The sequence below is a fragment of the Chrysochloris asiatica genome, unplaced genomic scaffold (assembly GCF_000296735.1).
Source record: "Chrysochloris asiatica unplaced genomic scaffold, ChrAsi1.0 scaffold00042, whole genome shotgun sequence".
In the NCBI taxonomy this organism is placed as follows: Eukaryota; Metazoa; Chordata; class Mammalia; order Afrosoricida; family Chrysochloridae; genus Chrysochloris; species Chrysochloris asiatica.
In genome coordinates, this window is record NW_006408560.1 from 3,273,321 (window position 1) to 3,295,441 (window position 22,121).

The following is a 22,121-nucleotide window of genomic DNA, read 5'->3' on the forward strand; positions in this document are numbered from 1 at the left end:
TTCAAAATGACTTTGCAGTCCAGCACATTTATCCACAGTGCCACACCAGGACTCTTAGGCAGCACTATATACTTAAGACAATGATAAGCAAAGACAATACTGAAGCTTGAAGGATTTCCTTGTACTTGGTGCTATAAATCAATGTCCACGGAAGCAGTAGTTAAGAAATCCAATGAAGTATTATTGTTGTTTTTAGATGCCATTGAGTTGATGCTTATCCATTGTGACCCTATGCACAATAGACCAAAACATTGCCTGGTCCTGCACCAATTGCACAATCATTGTTACGCTTGAGTCCATTTCTGCTGCCACTGTGCCCATCCATCTTGTTGGGGGACTCCCTCTTTTTCACTGACCCTCCCCTTTACCAAGCATGATGTCCTCCTTCTCCAGGTCCTTCTTCTTCCTGATAATACGTCTGAAGTATAAGTATGTCCTTCTTCTTCCTGATAATACGTCTGAAGTATAAGAGACAAAGTCTGGTCATCTTGGCGCTAAGGAACATTATGGCTGTACTTCTTCTAACACATCTTATTTGTTCTTCTGGAAGTCCTTGGTACTTTTAATTTACTTTTTCAACATCATAACTCAAATACATCAATTCTTCTATGGTGTAGCATTGGGAAAATCTATTGCAAAAGATGTCCTTAAAGTGTTTGAAAGAGAAAATGTCTCTTTGAGGACTAAGGTGTGCCTGATCCAAGCCATGATATTTTTAATTGCCTCATCTGCATGAGAAAGTTGGGCAATTAATAAGAAAGGCTGAAGAAGAATTGGTGTGTTTGAATTATGGTATTGGTGAAGAATATTGAATATATATCATGGGCTGCCAGAATAATGAACAAATCTGTCTTGGAAGAAGTATAACTAAAATACTGCTTACAAGCAAGAGTGGTGAGACTTTGCCTTAGATACTTTGGACGTGTTAGCAGGAGAGACCGGGAGAGAGGCATCATACTTGGTAATGTAGAGGAGCAGTGAACAGAGGATGCGCACAGCAGCTGCAACAATAGACTTAAAAATAGCTCTGGCTCTGAGGATGGTGCAGGATGTGTAGTGTTGTGTTCTGCTATACATAGTGTCACTGTGAGTGGGAACTGACTTGATGGTACCTCACAACAACAATGTACCTAACAACAGCCTAAGGAAAAGATCTGTGTTAGAAGAAGAGAGTGCTCATTGGAAGCCAGGATAGCCAGACTTCATCTTTCATACTTTGGACATATTGTCAGGAGGGACCAGTCACTGGAGAAGGATATCATGTAAGGTAAGGTGGAGGGTCAGAGAAAAAGAGGAAGAGCCCCTAACAAGATGGATTGGCACAGTGGCAGCATCAGTGGGCTCAAGCGTAGCAATGATTGTGAGGTTGGCTCAGGACTGGGCAGTGGTTCGTTCTGTTGTGTATAGAGTTGCTATGAGTCGGTACCGACTTGTTGGCACCTAACAGTAACAGCAACAAGAGGTGGTTGGTTGCAGATGTTTCTGATGAAAGATGTAGTGATTATCAGGTTAAATGCTGAACAGAGTTTAAGAAAACATTAAATTTATCAAAAAGAGGATCACAGGAACTTTAATGTGAACTGTTTCACTGTACTGCTGATGGGTAAAGCCAAATACCTGGAGATAAGGGTCTAAACAGGCAGTTAGAAAGAGCAGATCACAGTCTACACCACATCTTTAAGAAACTGCATGTGAAGGAGAGAGAGGAGGCAGAGAAGTAGCTGGCAGGTGCTCTGTGTGGAATGAGGGGTTGGTAGATGAAAGGGTGCCATCGTTTCCGTGTGGTGGCAGCAAGTCCCTGCAGAGAGCAGCCCAGCATCCAGGAGAAGATGGGTGATTGCTGCAGTGAGAGCCCAGTCTCAGGAGACAAGCTGGGTGGGAGGCAAGAGGAGCTGCAAGAGCAGAGAGGAGGAAGTCAGAGCAAGGCATCACAAGGCTTCTGTTTTCTCTGTGACGTCAACGCCGGAAGTGAATGGAACAGTGGAAGTGCAGGGTGATGAAGAGGAGCACTCAGGACAGCTCTGAGTAGGGAAAAATTAAAGTTCCCAAAGTGTGCTGAGATTTCATTCAGGTTGGAAACCTGAGTTTACAGTTTCACCCATCTGTAAATCTGATGGATTTTCTCAAGCAACACCTGGCAGCCTTAACGGAGGAGACCAGCTGGAACTAATTTATCATTGTATTCATGTCTTTTATCATTTTCCTACAGGCTGTTGGAGAATTTCATGAACAAAGACACTAATTCATCAACTGCTGTTTTGACAGTATTTTGCATGCTCAATGCTGCAGCAACAGAGTCCTGTGCTATGTCAGCATTTCTTTTTACTTATTGAAATTATGCATGTAGATTACAGAAAGCACAAAAGCCCTGAATTATATAGATAGCAAATGAAAGACTCCTTTTTTGTCTAACTCTGCATAATTCTCAAGCATCCTCCTTTCCCTTCCCTCTCGCAGTGAAGAGTAATTTTTCATTGACCTTTAGATATGTCTTTTAAAATACAGAAATTATTTTGTATCTAAAATACCTACATGCAAACAATGCATTGCATTAGGCAAATGTACTACAGAATACATCTTTAAAGTCTGAAGAGTAAAATATCAGTTTGAGGACTAGTATATACCTGACCCAAGCCATAGTATTTTCAATTGCTTCATATGCATGTAAATATTAGATCATGGAAGAATCCATGCATTTGAATTAAGGTGTTGGAAAAGAATATTCAAAGTGCCATGAACTGCCAGAACAAACAAATGTGTGTTGGAAAAAGTACAGTCAGAATGCTCCTTAGGAGCCAAGATGGCAAGACTTTGTCTCTCATACTTCGGATATATTATCAGGAGAGACCAGGCCCTGTAGGACTTCATGCTTAGTTAAGTGGAGGGTGAGCAAACAGAAGGAAGACCATACCAAAGACATGGATTGGTACAGTGGCAGCAGCAAGGGCCTGAAGGGTAACAATTGTGAGGATGGCGCAGGCTGGGCAATGTGTTTCTGCTGTGCATAGGGTCTCTATGAGTTGGGAGTGACTCTGCCGTACCTAACAACAACACATACTCTTTACATTATTTTTCATTAGCATTTTCTGGTAGGACATTTTAGATAGATTGAGATCATCATTTTTAATATATGCAGAGTATTCTATGGAGTCCTGGTGTGGCACTGTCAGATAAGCACTAGACCATCAGGTTGGTTTGAACTGCAAAGTTGGTGGCTCAAACTCACCAACCACTTCTCGCAAAACCTATACAGGGTCACTATAAGTCAGAACCCAGTCAACAGCACTTAGCAACAACAATTCTGTAATTTACAGTGAGATGGACTGACAAAGTGGCAGCATCAGTGGGCACGAGCATGGCAACATTGTGAGGTTGGCCCAGGATTGGGCAGTGTTTCATTCTGTTGTGCATAGGGTCACAGAATTGGTACCGACTTGATGGTACCTAACAACAATTTTAACATATATGGAGTCATGGTATGGCAATGTGGCTTAATATGCTGGACTACAAGGCCAGTTTGAACTGCAAAGTCAGTGGTTCAAACTCACCAACTGCTCCTTGGAAACCCTATTCAGGGTCGCTATGGGTCAGAACTGACTCCATGGCACACCACCACCACCCAAACCAGGATTGTGGCTTGATTTGAACGCAAGTTCTGTGTTGAGAGGCTAGTAGGGCTGAAAGAAAAGGGAGCTACAAGACCATGTATACAATATTAGGATTATAGTTCTATGGTCGGCAGTTCAAAACCACGAGCTGTTTCTTGGAAACCCTACGTAGGATCGCTATGAGTTGGAACCAACTAGACAACAGCATTTAACAACAACAACAACAAGGCTATAATAGGACAATTTTCTTACTCCTGAAAAGTGCTTGGCAACCCAATTCACAGTTGGGTGGCAGACAGATATTCTTACCTGAGGACAGACATCTTAGTAAGGAAGGTAGGTTTTTTAAGGTTGTTGTTGTTGTTAAGTGTCGAGTTGGTTCGGACTCATAGTGACCCTGTATGAGATTTCTGAGGAGCAGCTGGTAGGTTGATCTACCAACCTTGCAGTTAGCAGTCCAGTGCTTATCCCACAGCATCGCCCTGTATTCCATATCTTATTATCACATTTCCCTAACTGTGGAAAATTCAACTGCATGCATATTTGTAAGTTACTTTGCATGGGCTTTCCTGTGATGTTTGTGATGTGTTGATACCTTGAGCCCTGGTAACGTGGTGGGCTAGACATTGGTATGCGGACCTCAGGTCAGCAGTTCCCACCCATCAGCCTCCCCACAGGAGAAAGGTGAGGCTGTCTGCTCCCATAAAGATTTACACTCTCAGAAATTTACAGATGAAATCCACTCGATGACAGTGAGTTTGGTGCTTATTCTAGGCTTCTTGATGCATTTTCTTTGTTTCCTCCGATCTTCTCTGGCTTCCAAATTTATCACACGAACTCTTTCACTTGTCCACCCACAGGCTGTGTGTTCCATCTAGTGTTGTTGTTAAGTGCTGTCCTTGTTCAGGGTTTCTGAGGAGCTGCTGGTGGATTTGAACTGCCGATCTTGTGCCTAGCAGCCCAGTGCTTATCCTACAATGCATCACCAGGTCTCTTTGTGTTCCATCTCAAGTAGAAGGCTGCAGTGCCATTACTTTCTCATTGATGTCAGTTACTATCTTATCTTTTGTCAGTGTTGCTATGTGTATGTTTTCCCATGCATTGCAGTTGAGGATGGGTTTTGAGGAAATCAGGAGAATGGTGAAGTTGGGAATCTCAGGCCATTTCCGGGAGGTCCGTCCTCTGCTCCGATTGCTTGTGCTTTCCAAGGTTGTTGGACTCAGTTGGTGGACGCTATCCTATCACCTCTGCATTTAGACATTTCCTCTCCAGAGCTTCTGGCACACCTGGAACACTCTGGCAATCTCGTCTTTGAAGAGCTTCATCATTTGGGACCACAAATTACCTGGGAGTAACTAAGATGTCCATTCCCCTCTGCTATGGATACCACATCTCCTGCTTTGAAAGGCCCCATGATTTAAGACAATTTTCTGACTCCTGAAAAGTGCTTGGCAACCCAGTTCACAACTTCTAGAATGCACTGAGTCCAGGCTCCTCAGAGACACTGCTGTTGGTGCAAGGACATTAGGTCAGGGCTGTGTTTTTTAGTTTGTGACATTAGTCAGCACTGTCTTTGCTGCCTGAGGTCTTCCCTCCAGTCCTGACAAGACTGTTTGCCTAGTTTGGTCCAGGAACCCCTCCTACATTTCCTCCATATGCCATATGGATACAGTAGTACCCCGAACCTCATGCACTATGCAGATTGAGGGGATCCTGGTAAAGCTCAGCTAATGTTTTAAGTGCCACTGAGTCAATTCTGTCTCATAGTGACCCTATATAAGATTTCTGAGGAGTGGCTGGTAGATTTGAACCACCAACCTTTTGGTTAGCAGTCCGGTGCTTATCCTACAGTGCCACACCAGTACTATTATTTATTACTACATTTACTGTCTGGAAACAATCTTTTTTTTTCTTTAATTGTATAATACAAGATTCAGAAAGAGCATACAATTCAATTGTGTGGCTCAATGAATTGTTACAAATGAACAAAAGCCACTGCAAAACCAACACTTAGAACATTACTAACCCCTGGAAGTCTCCCACCTGCTCCTGTATGATCAGCACCCTATCAGCCATAGAAATGACCACGATTTGCTTCTTATGGGGTTCCATTTCTTACTTTATCATGTTCTGCTTATTATGCATTCTTGGTGGATCTGAGTTTAATTTATAATCACACAGATTATTTTCCCATGTGATTAATAGTCGTCACTGACTCATCTGCTTTCATTGCTAATAAATTACACCACAATTTGTTTATAAGGAGCCCTAGTGGCACAGTGGAGTCCTGGTGTGGCGCTGTAGGAAAAGTGCAGGACCACAGCTAAGTTTGAACCACAAGGTAGGCAGTTCAAACCCACTGGCCACTCCTGGGAAATCCTATATTGGGTTATTGAGTTAAAATTGATTCAATGGTACTTAACAACAGTGGCACAGAGGTTTAAGAGCTGGACTGGTAATTGAAAAGTCGGCAGTTCAGACTCACCAGTCACCCTGTTGAAAGATGTGTCAGTCTGCTTCCACATAGATTTACAGTCTTGGAAACCCTATGGGGTAGTTCAACTCTGTCTTGTAGGGTGATTAGGGGTCTGAATCCTCTATTGATGGTGAGCATTTTGATTGTTACCACGTTGGGGCTGTGTGCACTTTCTGGGTATGATCCTTCATGTATAGGTGTATTGGGGCACATGAACATCCATTTTTCTGTTACACAGAAGTGACATTCCTGTGCCCTGTGTTATGCCAGTACAAGTGTTTCTGAAGTAAAGGAAAAAAGTGAAAAGAAAAGAACCACCCAAATCAGAGTATGGAAGGAGGAACAAGAAACTGTAGAAAGAAACAGAGCTGGGAGATGAGAGACTGGAATGTTCCAGAGACACAGGCTGCCATTTGGGAGCCAGACAGTGGAATCACCATGGCATTCATTCAGCCCTCAGCTCTCCTCCTCCTCAAGCTCTGCTACCATACACCACCCCACCCCTGCTCTGTTGCTCCACCCCGCCCCCCAAACACACACAGTGGAGGCCAAACCAGAATTAGATTGTGCCAGTTTGAGAAGAAGACAAAGGAATATTTTACTCCAGCAGGAGAAGCCCAAATATTCCTCTGTGATCAGAACTCTTTGTGGGCAGATGGAAAGAGGGACTCCACTTGAGCAGCTAAGGCTCCACAGTCAACGCCTGAGGTGGGGCAGCGTGGGCCTTAAGTCAACCCCAGGGATGGTGTAACCAAAACTCAAGGGTCTCTGGTCACATACCACTAACATCTAACCAGCAATGAAATGGTGAATTCAGAGGGCACCCAGATTCTTTGCAAGTCAGGTTCAAAAGGGAAAGACCACAGTGCCCCCTCATACCCCTGAGAAGATAGCACACAAAGATCCAGGTACTTGGCAGGCCCGGAAAGGGCAGGTTCTCAGAAAGCCAACCCAAATGCTTCCTTTAGATCTAACTGAAGGGTCACAGTCAAAGAGTAACAGGGTCCCAGATGCATTGGCTGCCCAGCTTCATTGCCATCTCCACAGAGAGCTCTTCATCCCTGAGGTGATGTCTGCAAATCAAAGCTAGAATTCAGAGAGAACCACCTTTGCATCTTCAAGCAAAGTGAAAAACAGAAGAGACTTGCACTTGTGCAATCTTAACGAAGTCACCAACAGAGTATTTCTAGCATTCGCATTTGGGTTTTGTCTTGATTTGCTAGTCTAGGTTATGCCTTGAGGTAGAAACGTATTTCAACTTCATTAAATACTTTCAGTTAGCTCCACTAACAGTTGCCACTTGAGTTAGCAGTGTTATGATAGGCCCAGTACTGGGTCTCCTCCCTGAGATGTACACCTCATAATCCCTGGTCTCTCTAGTTTACCTAGCAAAGATGAATCTGCAGGTGTGACTAGACGAGACTTGCAGATGAGGAGATGATCCAGGATTATTTGGGACCAACGGAATCATTAAGAGCCTTTAATAATGAGGTAAAAATCAAGGGCACAGTGATGAGATGTCAGAACTACACCTGCTGTTCTGGTTTTAAAGATAGTGGAAGGAAGTCACAAACTGGAAAAGGCAAGAAAACAGATTCTCCCTAGGTCTTCCAGAATGGAAAGCTCCCCTGCCAACACCTTGATTTTGGTCCAGTGAGATGCACATTGGACTTCTAACCTACAGAACAATAATGTAAGACTATAAATACACATCCATCCCATCAAGATGGCAGTTTTGGCATTCCTAGACTCAACTCGTGTCCCTGCAACCATTTTTTGGTGAACAAAAAAAAGTCTAAAAGGGCAAGATCAGGGAGATGCAGGGTGGATGGGGGAAAGTTTTCCAATTACATTCTCATAGAACAGCCCTTGCTACCGTCAACAAATGAGCAGGTGCATTGTTATGATGGAAACATTTATTCCTCAGAGCAACTTTCCTGGCCTTTTTCTCACCAGTTCAATCTTCAATTGTCTTAAAACTTCTTCATAAGAAGCTCTCACGATCATTCCTGTGTCCTTTGAGAAAATCTATCAAAAATGTGTCGTTGGGATTCCAAAAAGTGGTCACCATCACATTCGGAGCTGATTTGAACTGACCTAGTTGATCCCCTTGGAAGCCATTGCTTTGATTAGACTTTGTCTTTGAAGGCACTCGAACTAGACTAAGACAAGTGTATTGCTGAGAAAACCTGTCTGCAGCCATCCACTGACCACAGAGACATATTTAAGCATATCCATGCATATATGAACTTGAGTCCTAGTATCAAAACTTCTTGACTTACCCTGGTATTATTAAGATCTCCCAGCCCTAGAAGTGTGGGAATGAAAGACAATTGCTGGAATGCTCGAACAACCAGAGGGCAAGAAGTCCTCAAATTTTGCTACATCATCTTGGGGGTGAAAAAAAAAAAATCTTAGTGGTCTATGTGACTATTCATCCATTCAGTTTTTTCTGCCAACAGTTCCTCTGTATTTGACAGCCAAAGGCACTAATGGAAACACTAACAACTGAATGAAAAGGCAGATACCGAGTTTTCTCAATCTCTCTATAAAGTAGGGCATGTGTATACCTCTGGCTCTAGGTGCATCTTTTTATTGGTGGTGGTGATTGTGGTTGATTTTATATCTATTGTTTCTGTTTGTTTGCTTGGTTAACTATTTCCAGGAAATAATTGTTGAGTGGTGGCAGTTATGTGCCTTGGAGTCGGTTCCGACTCAGCGACCTTGTATAAGGTTTCCGATGCTGTAAATCTTTACAGGAGCAGAAAGCCTCATCTTTCTCCCGCAGAACAGCTGGTAGTTTCAAACTGCTGACATCCCAGTTCATAACCACTACCCTACCAGAGCTCCTTTGTTTTAATTCTGAAAGGCAAAAGAACACAAGTAAGCACTTGTCCCAAGGCATATTTTAGGATCTTGATGTCATCATTTATAGAATGATCCCCATATCTGTCTATTTTTCATGAAAAGCTTTGGTTTGAATCACAAGGTCGGCAGTTCAGACTCACCAGATGCTCCTCAGAAACCTTGTATAGGACCACTATGAGTCGGAACTGACTCAAAGGCATTTAACAACAACAATAGAGGTTGTCTTTGATGCCATACAACAATGTTTTTTAGTTTGTGATTTACAGCCACCTGCATAAGAGTAACCTGGGGTGCTTATGTAAAATATGCAGATTTTAGAAGCTGAGTCAACAGATTTCTTGAGTTTGAAGCCCAGGACGTAGCTACTCCAGCCACCACATCTGTCTCCATAGTTGCCCTGGAATGCATTCTGACTCATGGAGATCCCATGTGCGTCAGTGTGGAACTATTCTTCATAGAGGGTTCAATGACTGATTCTTAAAGAAGTAGATCACCAGACCTTTGTCCTGAGGTACTACCCCGGGTGGATTCAAACCTCCAGCCTTCTGGTTAACAGCCAAACTCATTAACTGTTTGCACTGCTGAGGGGCTCCCCACAATGCACCAAACTTAAGACCTACCCCTTCCTTATTTTCAGTCTAGAAATTCTTACAAAATGACACAGAGGGAAATACTTGTTCTCCTAAACTTAGAAGTCAATCATTAGACTGTGAGATTCTTAGTGACAGTTTGTCTTTCCTATTCTTAACGCTCAGCTCAGAGATTGGCGTAGAAATGAGAAACAAAAGCCAGGTAGGGAAAACAAAACAATTTCTTTATACAGATTTGCTTTTAATAGTCATCAAAACACTGTTGTACTTCCTGTCACCGACCCTGTCCACCAGGTATGTTGACCTTCAGTGAATCGCTATAGCAACATATATAAATATCTATCGTACATTTATACACACGTCCACACATCCTACAAGCACTGTGAAGACACAAACTAGGCTGTAGTACGTCTGTGAGCCTCTCACCTGCCACTTACAATGAGCACAGGTTTGCTTTCTTCAAGACTATCAATGGGCTTGTTCTGGCCATCTGTCCCAGCTCCCCAGAGGGAAGCGGGATCACAGAAGGGGTCATCACATTTAAATTGTGGTCTGTGCATTCTCAAGATCATAAGGAAACGAAATCAGCAGTGCTGTGCTCAGCATGAGAGATGGCCTCTGGGAAGCAGCAGCTTTCCTGGTGTGGTCTCAGAGCACACGGGTGGTGTGATGCTGATAAAGTGCATCCTGACTGTGACCCAGAGCATGTCCAGGTCGGGGGTGGGGTGTGGGCGAGGCTCATGCAGCCTCTGTTAATCCTTGTCCATCAGCCCCCTGAGGAGCTCCGGGTTGGGACCCATGGCCCACTCAAAGGAAGCAGATGCTGTTTGTCCTGACTGGAGCATATGAAGAGGCGACAGACAGGTGCTGTAGCTCATTCCGAATGCCGCTGAGGCTACTTAGAAGCGGTGCCACAAGGTTCTGCATGCAAACTAGGTGTGTCTCACTTCATGCTGGGCCAGGTGGTCTTGGCTGATGATGTTCCTTAACTGTAAGGAAGGCTTCCTGCAGACTCTAGCCTCACCAAGACGCAGCTCTGACTCTTTCAGAGCCCTCTAGCAGGTCTGCAGGATTGCGGCCCTGGCCCTCCTCAGTAGATAGGCAACTGCAAGAAAGGGGGACAGGCCCATCCTTCCTGCTGTTTTAAGGACCTCTGGTGGCTTCGCTTCTTGCAAGGCTCCTGGAAGGCAAGGGTCACAAGACTGGAGTGCACTGCAGAGCCCGTAGGGATTTCACCTGGAGGCAGAGAAGAGAGTGACCACACTAAGAATCTCTGGTCAGGCCTCGCTGAGGGCTCCTGAGGCTCCTGAGGCTGGGGTGAGCCTATTAAGAGGAGGGTGCAGGGGATGGACTGCAGTCTGGAGGAGCAGCCGATGTCCCCAGGTTAGAGAACAGCCCCCGCCACACTGTCCACCGGTGATGACCCTGCTCAAAGTTGCTGCAGACTAGAGGGGCTGGCTCCCACCACTACCTCTTCAGGACCAATCCACTCTCAGTCCACTTCACTTGAAGCCTTTGTCAACCCCAGAAAAAAAGTTGTGACATGCACACATGAAACAAGCCTGTTGTGGGAAAGAGAGGACATTTTTCAAGGAAATGCCTCTGTTACGTTTATGTCCACTTTATTATGAGAGAGGGAGAGGCCAAGCCAGCAAAGCCTCAGAGAACATCTAAGTTTGGTTCCACCTTTTAAAGGCAGGGGCAGCGGACTCACAGAGGTAAAGGGGCCAGCCAAAGCCACACAGCCAGTTAGTAACCAGACAGGTGGGGACACAGGCCTCAGACCCTTTCCAGGGTCTCAGGAAAGCTTCCTAGCCAAGACTTGAGGCTGTTGGGTTACCTTTGTGGGGACAGCAATAAGGCTTTATGGAAGAAATCTTGTAAGTGTTCGTCTAAAGAGGCTCAGGAAAGAAAAGGAGCATCAGAGAAAAATAAAAGGGGATTAGCAGAAAGAAAGTAAAAAAGTAGTATTTTATCAGAGCCCCAACCCATTTTCACACTACAGAATTCAATATCCCACAGGTTACAATTCCAGGACATTTCAGGGAATATGCTCAATTGCAGATAGCAAAACTTTTTGCCTAAGTTAAAAGCTGTAGCTTCTGCTTTTGACACCATTTCTTACACCTTAAGTTTTTCTTCCAACTGTTTTCTGGGGGATGATTATGATATTTTTTAATGTACAGAACATCTAGCCTACATATAAAATATTTCCCTGTAATACTCAGTGTTTTATCAAATCCTTTTCTATCAATAAACCCCAAGGGTTCTCTTATCTGATGATTCTTACGGAAAAATAAATAACAAAATCAAATTGCTGGTGTCAACTCAGTAGCTCACAGTGAAATAAATTTACTAAGGGACACTTTGCTTTTACGTGTTCCTATAGTAACACGGGAGTCACCATAACACAACTCCTAGGCTGACTTCTCTCTGTCCTCTGACCTCAGCTAACAACTGAACTCTACTTCTCTCATCTCCTGACTGGCCTAATGAAGGGGAAATTGGAGCAGAAAGAAGGGAAGATGTTGCCCATGTTCGAGGGGACAGAAATGTCAGAGAAGGGGGTTGACCAAGGGGAAGATAACTTGTGATCCTAGAAGTGGCCAGCAATCCCCCGGAAGGTCAAAGCAGGCATAGAACCCCCTGCATCCTCTGGTGATTAATGGTGATGGTTTGGGTGGCTCTGACTGGTGCAGTAGTTACCTTACCTCCAAATTTGTCCTGGCCTTCTTCAAAACATCATGTGTCCTGGTCACTGAAACAACACAACAGTCCAACAGAGCAGAAATTATCAGCTGAGCCCACACTTGCTGTGACAGGTACTTCCTAAAGTGTCTCTTCCTGGCCACTGAGCTTGGGGCTCCCCTGCTGTCCCTGATCCTCCCCACTCTCTGTATCCACAATTATAGATGGCGTAGGGAGATCAGAGAAGTCACAGCAGACGCCTCCTTCCTGACATCTCCCAGCCCCTCTGGCCACTGTTCTCAGCAGCATGAGTGTGGAGTCAAGAAGACCACCTCCCCCGGACACCTACACTGACTGAAGATGAACTGCTCCATGCTCTCCTTCTGCTGGTTGGCAGTCTTCAGTTGCTCAGTTGTGCTCTGAAGGAGGGTCTCATGTTTGGAGAGCTTGGTTCTTAGTTCCAGAAGTTCTCTTTTCATGGACGCTCCCTGAGGAAGAAGGGCAGAAGTCTAAAGCGCCACATGCTTTATGGCTCGTTGGAAACCCTGTACAGGGTCGCTATGAGTCGGAATCGACTCCACGGCACATAACAACAACAATAACAATAATCCAAAGTAGGATTCCCCAATCTTCTCATTTTCTGGACTGCAAACCCTCTAGCTGGTGATAACTTATGAAGAAGACCTTGGGCGGAAATGCTGAGATCCTGGAAGCCCCCATGCAGCTTAGCTGCTGAAAAGAACCTGAGTCCAGGCTGGAACTGAAAGGTCCGACTGTGGACCACACACAGCTCAGTTTTAGTCCTGACGTCAGTTACATCACTCTGGCATGCAAGTAAAGCTTGCTAGTGCAGGAGTAGTATGCCTGACTTGAGGAAAGTTTGCAAGTTTAGAAATATCTCTGTCAGCCTGAAGATGACAAAGGCCTTCTCCTTGGAATTAGTATAGCTGCGTCCCATCATTTCTCTGTGATGTAAATCTGGATTTGAACACCTAGGGAGGGAGCCCTGGAAGGGGCTTGCTGAAGGCTCTGCCAGTTGAAGAATCAACCTGAAATCTGAGAGGACCCTAATGGAGTAGACTTTCCCCAGGCAGGCCTGGGCATGCAAATACATGATGTATTGGGATTCCACTGGGGTGATATGGTGACACAGTGACCTTCTGGGATCATGTTTGATTATGCGGAACTGAGTTTAGGGGTAGGAGGTGATGAAGTTTTAATGTGCCCCTTTATTTCAGCTCAGTCAAATTTCAGAAAGTTAAACGTTGCCAGGGTTCTCTTTCTGCCTTTTCTCTTCCTTGTTGATTTCATGTCCCAGGGTCAGGGGGTGGGAGAAGAAGGGGTGTAGTCAGAGCTGCACAGAGCACTCCCCTATGGGTCAGAGGTCTTTCCCTCCAAGGATGCTGTCCTAGGGCCAGTTTTCCCCAGATCACCAGTCAGCTCCTGATCCTCAGAACCTCAGTGCAATTGAGGAGAGAACAGTATTTAGAGGCAGAAGAACTGGGTTTCAAGCCAGTAAAGGATACTGGTCCCTTACCACTTTGCTTGACTGAGTGGGGCTGCAGATGTCTGGCAAGGCCGCCCGCCAGAACATGGTGAGGAGAGAGGCCGACTCCTCCAAGGTGTGGTGCAGGGCACGGGCACTGCTCCGAAGCTCATGGGCATGCTCATAGCTGAGCACCTGGATGGAGGAAGTAGATGGACACAAATGGACTGAGAGGCCACCCTTTTCTTGTCTTCTTCTTCCCCAAGCACAGGGCTTAAGCTTCCCTTGTGGGTGAGTGGCAGCACATGGATGTGCAGAACTGAGAAACTCCTACCCCATGACCCAAGATCTCCTATTGTAGCACTGACCCTTACAGGTTACACCTGAAAGGTGTAACCTGTAAGACATCATTGGAATCATGCTTTCTCCTATGTTTTTTTCTTTTGTTTTTAAAATCTTTTTATTGTAAATTGGGGAAGGTATACAGAGTCCATGGGTTTTCCCTTCAAAAACTCATACACATTTGTCTCATCTTACTGATGTCAGTCCCCACAATGTAACAGTACTATCCAACTTCCTTCCTGGGTTTCCTCTGCCCATTTCTCCTTCTTTCCTAACTCTTCTGACCTTTGACCTTGGTAAGTGCCGCCCTTTTGATCGCAAATGGTTGATTATTCCCAGGTGAGCACACCTCCCTGGTGTTACTGTTCCCTTAGAGGCACTATCTATTGTTCAGCTGAAAACTGAGCCAAGAGAGTGAGTTTGTTTCCAGACCAGAAGAGTGACTAAGGGACATAGTCTCAGACATTCCACCAGTCTCTATCTGACCAGTAAGACTGGTCTTCTTTTATGACTGAGTTTCATTCCACATTTTCTCCCACTCTATCCAGAACCTTCTAATGTTATCCCTTTCAGAGCAGTGGATCTAGTTCCATGAAGTTCTTCTGGTCTCAGGGTTGCCGACTCTCTCTCTTTAACCTTTAACCTTTCTAGTAGATGTTCAAGGCTATCAATTCCAAAACCCTAATTTTTATTTATTTATTTTTTGCATTGGCACCTCTACCTCTTCCCCAAATTACAACTATGCTTTGATTGAGCTGAACCACTTATGCCTCTGAGAACTGAGGTGCTGCCCACAACTTTCCCTGGAATGCCCTTCTCCACCCGAAGAATATACTCAGCTTCAAGACTCATCCACCTGTGATGCCCTCTGTGAAACTGTGACTCTGCTTCCTTGGTATAAATAACCATGTTTGCATTTCTGCTATCAAAATACAGAGGGCAACTTCTAACATTCTGCCTGTAGCACTTCGTTGTGTTCATTTACGTGGATGTGCGTCTTTCCTTCTTGAGTTGTGTCTCCTTGGAGGCAGAGGCTATCCCTGGGCATCCGAGTATCCCTCCTGCCATGACAGCACAATTGGTGCTTGGTGTCTCTTAGCAGGGGAGCACTCTGAGAATCTCTGCTGAATGCTTTCCCACCCCTGCTCAGGCTGAACAAGGAGAGGCCATAGCTGCCAACCTTCTGCTCCTTCCACACACACGGACTATACAGATGCAATCCCTCTGACTCAGTGGTTTTATCCTGCTCACAGATGACAGTGTGTTTCAATATGCCTATAACAGATAAGCCACTAAAGGGTGCTCCATCCAGCACCGTGTACATGTGGGCACTAAGCAAATGCTCTACTACAGATGATGACAATCTACACAGACTTTTCTGTAGTTGTTGTTGTTGTTAAGTGCCGTAGAGTCAGTTCCAACCCATAGCAACCCTGTACAGGGTTTCCGAGGCTGTAAATCTTTACGGGAGCAGAAAGCCTCATCTTTCTCCCACGGAACAGCTGGTAGTTTCAAACTGCTGACCTTGCGATTCGCAGCCTGATTCGTAACCACTATGCTACCAGAGGAACACTCAAGTCAGTCCTGACTCACAGAGACACTGTATAGGTTTCCAAAGCTGTAAACCCTATACACAGGAGTCCTGGTATAGTCCTACGGGTTAATCCGCTGGACTGCAAAGTCAGTTTGAACCACAAGGTTGGCAGTCCAAGCTCACCAGCCATTCCTGGGAAACCCTGTACAGGGTCACTATGGGTTGGAACTGACTTGACGGCACCAAAGGTGGGGGTGGTCTCTACAAGAATAGAAAGTCTCATCTTTCTCCAGAGGAGCGACTCATAGGTTTGAACTACCAACTTGTGGTTAGCAGTCCAGCACTTATCCTATATCACATCACCAGCACGCTTTTGTTTTCTGTGGTACTGAAGGAAATATCAAATCAACTCCATCTCAAACAGAGTTGAGTTTACAGTGAAAAGAGGAGGTAGAGAAGAAAGGATTATCTGGGTAGACAAATGAACCCCTAGCTGCTGGAAGATGGAGAGGCTAAAAAAGGTAGTGGGAGAATGAACTAAACTCAGAAGAAAGGACAACCAGGAGAATATGCACCTAAGAGCCACACATAGGATTACCTCTGTGCCTTGAGCTTCAAGGCTAGGGAAGTTGCATGCTGATCTCATGAGAGAGGCTATCTTTTTGACCAGCAGTTGGCCTTCTCCAATCTGCTGTTTTAGGGAACTGTAGTCATCCATATGACCAATGACATGGCGACCATGTTTATTGGCAAAGGAGCCATCAGTAGCCTCACCCTCCAGTTTGGGAGGGTTCTTCACTACTGGAGAAGTATCCAAATCCATCTCTGAAAAATAAAACCACAGCAGAAGAGAATCCAGTATTATTCATAAACATATACTCAGTTTGCTTCAATCCAAAAGAGATGCCAAACAGTGAAAGAAGCCACCAGGAATAGCCTTAGAAAGTACAAGGATAGGGTGAAGTCCATAGAGATATTTTGGTATATATTTTTATTCTTTCTTACATTATCTCATTAATGATAAAATTGCTAGGCTGTGGTTGTATCCTTAGTGACAAATAAAGTATTCATTAAAAGTATTATTAATTTTTTTTGATAGAGAAGATACAGAGATAAGATCATCAAACTGGATACAGAGAGTCCTATCAAGAATAGAGCGATAATAGAGCAACGAAGTAAAACTGAGCAGTAGGACAAATCATTTGCTGTTGTTGTGTGTTGTGGAGTCGATCCCAACTCATAGCGACCCTGTACAGGGTTTCCGAGGCTGTAAATCTTTACAGGAGCAGACAGCCTCATCTTTCTTCTGCAGAACAGGCTGGTAGTTTCGAACTGCTGACCATGATATTAGCAGCCCGATTCGTAACCACTACGCTACCAGAGCTCCTTAGGACAAATCATAGGAGGAAGAAGAATAATCCAGAAAGACAGCCAGTAGGGCTAAAGACCTTCAGGTACACAGGTAAGAATCTCCAAATACAGAAAGGTGTATACAACCAAGGGTCGCTTGTATTACTTTGTCTTCCTCATCTGTTCCTGAGCCCTTCCGTTCCCATATTTACCATTTGTCCTGCTGAAGATGGAGGTTTCTGAACCAAGAGCAGAGCAAGGGAAGACCAGAGCCGGATTACTCAAGCCAACATCCCGAACCGGAGGGGAAGACAGGGAATCTAGGGAGTGAAGAGCATGGTCACTGTCAGAACCCTGGATCACACAGCCCATGAATCACATGCACAGCCTCTTCTTCGATGACTATCACCCATATACCACAGTCAAAAGCAATCGAATGCCTTAGTTTGATATGCTTCATTATTCAGGAACAAAAAGATGTTCTTTTAATTGAAGGGTATTCAATTAAAAAGCAACTTCTAGTTTGATAAATTATTAGCTATATTTTTATAAACTCTTTTGAATTTAATTTTGCATGTTTGTGGTGTCTAAAACGCCTTGGAACCTAATAGAAATATGCAAATATATATATACTATTTGTTTTGGAGACCTGGTGTGGTGCTGTGTAATAAAGCACTGGGTTGCAAGGTCAGTTTGAACTACCAGGTTGGCAGTTAAAACTCACCAGTCGCTCCTTGGAAACCCTATACAGGGTTGCTATGAGTCGGAACCGACTTGCTGGCACTTAACAACGTCAACAACATATGTGTTTTAAATGTTAAATTTAAAAAAAAATGAAAGGATGGATAGGGGATTAAACTCAACATTCGATCATCATTCTGGTGAGTTGGATGGGAAACACTTTAACAGTATGAGAAGAAAAGGAAACAGAAGTTTGGGTGGAGACCAGGAAGAAATTCTAGGGTAGAAGAATGGGAAAGTGTCACAAAGAACACAAATATGACCCTGCTCAGGTAAACATGGCTTGGAGTTTGGTTTATTGCTCAGGCTTCTGTGCTAGGTGAGAAAGAGGAAGAGTGACTGAGCCAAAGGGGCTGGGTCTTCGCTGTTGTCATGGGAACCTGGGCAGTTGGAAGTGAAGGTCACTACAACTATCATGACCCCACCAGGTAGGGCAGACCTTGTGCCTGATGTGTGTGAGCAGTCTCTAATGCCAGGTGCTACGCTCAGAGTCACAGCAACATGATCACATGAGAATCACCTTCATGTGACAAATAAGGTAGATTAATGAGTGTGTGATGGCTTTATAGGATGAGCATTGGACTGTGAACCACAAAGTCCGTGGTTCGAGCCCACCAGCAGCTCTGTGGGAGAAAGATGAGGCTTTCTATTCCTGAGAAGATTTACAGCCTCAGAAACCCTATAGAGGGTCGCTATGAGTCAGAATCGACTTGACAGAAGTTAACAACAACAAAACAGAGCCTGATGTGGCACTTTAGAGTAAGCACTGGACTGGTAACAGCAACATCAGCAGCTCAAACCTACCAGTCACTCTCAGAAACTCTATAGAGGGTTGCTATGAATCAGAACCAACTTGACGGCATAAAACAACAATAGAGCCGAGAAGACTAAAGGTTAGCATGACCCAGGAAAAGCAGGCACAAGCAGAAGTGGTCCCTGATTAGAATAAAAATGAAGGATCTGGCCACAGAGGTGAGTGGACATGGTGAATTAATGTGCATCAAAAAGAAACAGAAAGAAGAGGAAGAAAAAGTGGAATGTGTAACAGACTTGTTTGGGAATAGTCTAAGCATTCATATTGAAATCTGGGGATGTGAGATTGATGAGGAATGCTGAGATGAGAGGGGAGAGCTAGACAAACATATCCGTCAGAAAAGACAGGCAGGAGATAGGGCAGAAGAAGGGGACAACTGTCCCCTGGAATAAAGGTGCTCATCACCCAATACTTCCCCATCCAATTCTGTCCTGATCTCCTTAAGAGGAGGAATGTGTTTCCACACAGCTCGTTGCCTCATGGATGAGAAAAAGGAAACTCAGGCTAGGGCCTATGACTAGGTCAGCAATACTGACATAGGGCACAGAGGGACAGATGGGAAATCAGAAGATCTGGTTCTAATTCTGGTTCTCATGTGAAATACAGACATAGTGGAACTTCCTGTCTCTGATAAAACTACATCTTCGAAAACATTCAGTTAATTTGTCCTAGACAAATGCAAGGAACAAAACATTCAGTTAATTTGTCCTAGACAAATGCAAGGAATAGATATTAGTATATGTTTTTGTTGTTGTTAAGTGTTTCTAAAAGAGTATATGTTTTTGTTGTTTATAGGGTTTCTAAAAGAGCAGCTGGTGTGTTTGAACTGCCCACCTTGTGGTTAGCAATCAGTGGTTATCCTACAGCAGCACACCAGGACCCCATTAGCATATATAGCTGTTAATTATTGAGCAATTGTTATTGTGCCAGGCACTGATAAATTACTTCATTTAATGCTCAGAAGAATCATACAGCAAGATTCAAGACAGTCCTGACTTTTGGAGATCCCATGTGTATCCACAGAGTTTTCAATGCCTGATTTTTCCTAAGTAGAATTCCAGATCTTTCTTCAAAGGCACTTCTGGTTGGACTCACACCTTCAACTTTTCAGTTAGCAGTTGACTATGGTAAACATGTATTTCAACCAGGGACTGCAGTAATCATCCAAGGTCTACATTACTATTATCCTCATCTCAAAGATATGGAAGCCAAGGCTTACATACCTGAGAGTTTAAACAATTTGCCCGAGGCAAGCAAGCTGTAAATGCCGAACTGCATATGTGGAGCCAGTTCTGACCCTCGGTCTCAGGCTTTCACTCAGTGAACTGCATTAAAGTATCTCTGGGTTCAACCTGACTCAAGAGCATGGGAGAGGCAAGACCGCCCCTTCAACTTTAGACATCTTGATGAACTGCCTGCCCCATGGCTGCGTGTTTCCTAATCCCCTTTTCTTCCTACCTTGGAAGAGTGGCTGTTGGTCCCCAGGATCCATGCCAGCAGGGAAGTCCTGGGTAACAGATGAGGGGCTAAGGTTGGCTTTGACGGCACCACCATCCAACTGCTGCTCCAACTGCAGCCTCAGAGAGTTGTTCACCTGGATGCTATGTTCCAGCTGCCCCCTCAAAGCTCGGACCTCTGCCACCAGGTGACTTAACTCACTGCTCAAGGAGACTTGGTGATGGGCATCCCAGTTGTAAGCTGAAAGACGAAGAGGGACCTGGTAGCATCAATCCAAGGATATCCAAGCACTGGTCAGAACATACCTGTCTGACTGCTTTTTCTTCCTGGAACCCCACTGTATTCTTCGGGTTGTGAACAACACATTTTGGCAATAAATCTGTGGCAGAGATGCCACATTGCTTCTGAGGTGCCTGAGGTACACTCAGATGGCAAGCACCTAGGCAGAAGTGTCCCTGAAGTTCACATGTCCACATGCATCCAGAGGATATATGGATGGCAGTAGGTCAGGGTCTTATTTTGTCCCAAAATTAACCTTAGTCCTAAAGGTTAGAGAGCAGGGTCTTCCTAGGCAGGAGGTCAGTATTAGAATAGAAAAGGATAGAGACTGAGGGGGGAGGATATTTGATGACCATCACACTCAGGGATCAAAGAGAAGGAGGAGGTGGCGTCAGACCTATTGGGACCCTGTAAGAATGGGAGTCCACATCATAGATCAAGGTCATAATTATGTAAATGTTTCAACTTCTTCAGATGTTCTGCTTCCATTCACCACACATAGTCTATTTCTACATAGTGAAGGACATGTACCAAATAAATATTCTACAAGGCCACAATCCCTTACCTGAAAGCCTTGGGGCCAAATGTCTTTTAATATGTAGAAGTTGTTCTAGCTGTCAGGTAGGTAATAGGATATATATGTCATAAGAATATATTATATAATGTGTGTACATTTAAAAAAAAAAAAAAAAAAGAGGAAATGGAAGAGAATACTGTTGAGAATGATGCATGGAGGGGATTGTAATCATTGCAATGAAACAAAATACAATAGGATGAGTGTAAAACCGATGTTCTTCCATGTAAACTATCACTTAATTCACAATAAAAACTTAAATACACATATATTATTATATATAAATGTATATATATATTAAATAATACAATGGAGTTGCATCTGGGGCCACACCAAGCTCATTCGTATTTCTGCAATGAGCTCTGTGAATGTTCTCACTAAGTGGGATAAATGAAAACTCTTTTATCATTTCAGTTTTATCACTAAATCATTTCAGTTTTATAAAAACCTTAAATTCAAAGATCTTATTGGATTTTGGAAATAAAGAGATAGTGAACTTTTAGTGGTTGTTGTTGTTAAGTGCCATGGAATCAGTTGTGACTCACAGCAATCCTGTTTAGGATTTCCCAGGAATAGCTGGTGAGTTTGAACCACTGGTTCAAACTAACCTTTCAGTCCAATGCTTATCTTACAGCGCCACACCAGGATTCCATAGTAGCTTTGAAATGACTCCTAAATGGCCCATTACAGGGGGAATAAACTGGGTTGCTAGCGATATGCTGGCAATTGAAACCTACCAGCTGCTCCTTGGAAACCCTTTACAAGGTAGTTATAAGTCAGAATGGACTCAATGGCACCGAACAACAACAGCGACAAACAGGTAATTTCAGATAAAGACGTGACTTCCAGGAACTAATCACAAAATTCCACGATGCACCTGCCTCTCTTTCTTCCCCTAAATCCAAATTTTGACTAAATTTTTCTTATTCTTTCTTGAAAGTGTTTGTCATCAATTAATTCCTCTTTATCTTCCAAATAACACCTTACATGAGACTCTCATCACTGAATGCCCAGAACATCACTACCAAGCGGGTTCCTTGATTCAAATGTCTCCCGATTCCAGTATATCCCAACCCCACTCACCATCTTGAAGTCCTGGTTTCATCAGGTACCCATTTAGCTTGAGAAAATATACTTATTTCACATTCTCTATTACATAAAAGTAGGGATGACCATATGACATGAATACAGTTAAGCTCGGGGGAGAAAAGCACACAGAACCTGCATTTGCTGATGGGCAACAACTTGAAATGAAGAGAAACAGCTGTAAGCATCCATTGAAAACTGGAACATGGAATGTACGAAGTATGAAT

General features: G+C 44.0%; 1 protein-coding gene across 1 annotated transcript in view; it reads right to left on the minus strand.

Moving 5' to 3' along the window:
• Nucleotides 1-10,736: 10,736 nt before the first annotated feature.
• Nucleotides 10,737-22,121, minus strand: part of LOC102822169 (myomegalin-like) — a 94,642-nt gene continuing 83,257 nt past the window's right edge. Inside the window, exons 34-40 of the mRNA XM_006861686.1 lie at nucleotides 19,956-20,195; nucleotides 17,155-17,262; nucleotides 16,191-16,417; nucleotides 13,768-13,911; nucleotides 12,580-12,718; nucleotides 12,254-12,300; nucleotides 10,737-10,778 (exon numbers count right to left, since the gene is read on the minus strand). Coding sequence (XP_006861748.1) covers nucleotides 10,737-10,778; nucleotides 12,254-12,300; nucleotides 12,580-12,718; nucleotides 13,768-13,911; nucleotides 16,191-16,417; nucleotides 17,155-17,262; nucleotides 19,956-20,195 — 947 coding nt within the window. The remainder of the gene's footprint in view (nucleotides 10,779-12,253; nucleotides 12,301-12,579; nucleotides 12,719-13,767; nucleotides 13,912-16,190; nucleotides 16,418-17,154; nucleotides 17,263-19,955; nucleotides 20,196-22,121) is intronic.